Below are 2,500 nucleotides of genomic sequence, written 5' to 3' on the forward strand. Positions count from 1 at the left end.
GATACCGATCAACAACGTCAATCGGAGAATCAACAGGACCATCAATATCGTCGATCGGCTAATCAAACGTCGTCATCGGCTAACCATCGTCATCAACATCATTTTCATCACGCGCATCACCATCACCATTATAACTTGCGATACCATCGAAGACGTCGCCGTTCGTCTCCCGAGTACGAGAACAAGGACGAGGAGGAGACACAGCAACGACAAAAACTGCGACATAGCAGTAGCAGCTCACCCGAGGAACCCTCCTCTTCGAGAAGGAGGTATTCCGTAAATAGGGTACCTGTCAGAGGCTGCTCGGTCGAGAACGCATCGATGGATCCTCACGTGCTCTGCTGTCAAATCTGGCGATGGCCGGATCTCGTACCATCGGACGAACTCAAGAGGCTTCCCATTTGCCATTCCGCTAAGGATCCCTTCTACGTCTGCTGTAATCCCTATCATTGGAGTCGACTCTGCAAACCCGGTAAGTTTTGTTACTTTTTATAAACGTACGACTTATACTCGTCGACAAGAGAAAAAGATAAACTCTTTTCGATGACTATCTTCGTTAGATCTTGCAGCAGCGCTTTCGAATTCGCGTTCGATCGAAATTCAAAAATTCGCGCCACGAAAGTAGATCGATGCGCGCGCTCTCGTCCTTTTACTCTCCTCTTATACTCTTTCTATCTTTTCGTTTTTCTACCGCGCGTGTGTGGTGTGGTGTATGCGTGTTAGTGCGCGCGCACTAGTCAACCAACCAGCCAGCCAGCCAGCGTGTTTACGTAACTCCGCATTGGAGCACCACATTGAACGCTGCTCTCCGCACGTGTTCCTCGTCTCTATTGTGACAGGCTCTTTCTTTCGCGACTCGATCGTCAAACAAACACGATTTTCTCTTTCTCTCTCTCTCTCTCTCTCTTTCTTACACACACATACACACATATGTATCGTTTACCGTCGATAAAGTAGGTGCCAATAGTCGTGAGGCACGATACGCTTAGAAAGGTACAAATCGTATCCGCAAGCGAGTCGCGCTTTAAAAACGTTAAACGCTTTCGTAATTACATTTAATCGTCCTCGCGCGAATAGAAAGAGAGAGAGAGAGAGAGAGAGAGAGAGAGAGAGAGATAGAGATGATTCGATGGCCGCCGGATCGTTGTTCGGTTCTTCGCGGAATGTGTTTTATTCGAGTCGCGTCGCGTTTTACCGTATCTCTGCCCTCGTTAAGGAGTTTAATCGTGTCGGCATCGGGATGCGATCTCTGTTTAAGCGCATGTTAAAATATTTATCGACGGAAGAAAATCGGCGTTACCATTTAGAGTTTATGGGTTTATTATTGCGTCGCACTCTTTCTCTCTCTCTCTCTCTCTCTCTATTTCTCTCTCTCTTGTTCTCTCTACTAGTTGGGGGAGATTTTACGTGTTTCTCTTTTTTTTTCTGCTTTTATGTAACGTCCAATATAACGTTTCTTTTACGTATCTCGTAAAAGTTCTGCGAATAATTTGAACGAAATAGTTGGCCCCCTACCCGCACTCCCCGCACTCCCCTCGAAAAGTCGTTCCCATTTTTTGATTTCTTTTCTCTCTCTCTTTCTTCGTTCGTTTTATTTTCTTTTTTTTTTTCTTCTTTTCCTTTCTTTCTTTCTTTCTTTTTCTTTTTGCCCCTCTCGCCGAGAATTATTTAACGACGAGACGAATTAAGCTGAAGGTGGAGTGTCATAACGACGAATAAAAAAAAGAATAAAAAGACCTCGTGTTCTCTCTCTCTCTCTCTCTCTCTCTCTCTTTCTCTCTCTCTCTGTCTCTCTCTCGCTCTTTGGTAGGAACGGCGTTCGTCACCTGCTTGTACACACACTCGAACCGATGTAAAACGTTGATTTATTGGCCTTACCTGCGAGGATTACCTTTACTGTTTGCACGGTCATAATGTTCAAACCGCGTTAATATACCAACCGCGATCCTCGTTATCCATAAAAGACGCTTTGGTATTTAAATAACTCGATTTATCGATTAAAATTCGATTATCGAAACGAGTAAAACATATATATATTTTTTTTTTCCTTCTATTTTTCTCCTTCTTTTCTTTTTTATTTTTTTCTCTCTCTTTTTTTTTCGCGACTTATTACCTATTTATAGTATATCTACTATAAATAGTTATTAACGTTGAGAATTCCAATGTAATTACAAATTAAGAAGAATGTTTCTCCCCTTTACTTTTCCTTCTTCTCCCCACCCTCTTCCAGAATGAGAACGAGAAGTCTGTGTTCCTCGTTCGTACGATTTCGATCGGTGAATTAAGGAGAGAACGGTTTTCTGTCTGTCTGTCGGACGTTGCGATATCTTTTCTTTTTAACGTAGTCGCCAAGTTTTTTTAACGTCGACGAAGCAGAAAATTTATGGTAGACCTTTTTCGTGACATCCTATTTTTCCTTTTTAAACGTAGATAGTCTACTGTATCTCCTCAGACACTACTATACTACTGTCTGTGATCCCGGCACTGGACGGACGTGACT

The 2,500-nt window shown here is 42.9% G+C and overlaps 1 protein-coding gene across 1 annotated transcript in view; it reads left to right on the forward strand.

Moving 5' to 3' along the window:
- Dad (Daughters against dpp) overlaps positions 1–2,500 on the forward strand; it is a 44,173-nt gene that overhangs the window by 2,154 nt on the left and 39,519 nt on the right. Inside the window, exon 1 of the mRNA XM_035887760.2 lies at positions 1–472. This exon is cut by the window's left edge and continues 2,154 nt beyond it. Within this exon, the coding sequence (XP_035743653.2) occupies positions 1–472 (472 nt within the window). The remainder of the gene's footprint in view (positions 473–2,500) is intronic.

The sequence above is a fragment of the Vespa mandarinia genome, chromosome 8 (assembly GCF_050613455.1).
Source record: "Vespa mandarinia isolate Hongniang chromosome 8, ASM5061345v1, whole genome shotgun sequence".
Lineage (NCBI taxonomy): Eukaryota > Metazoa > Arthropoda > Insecta > Hymenoptera > Vespidae > Vespa > Vespa mandarinia.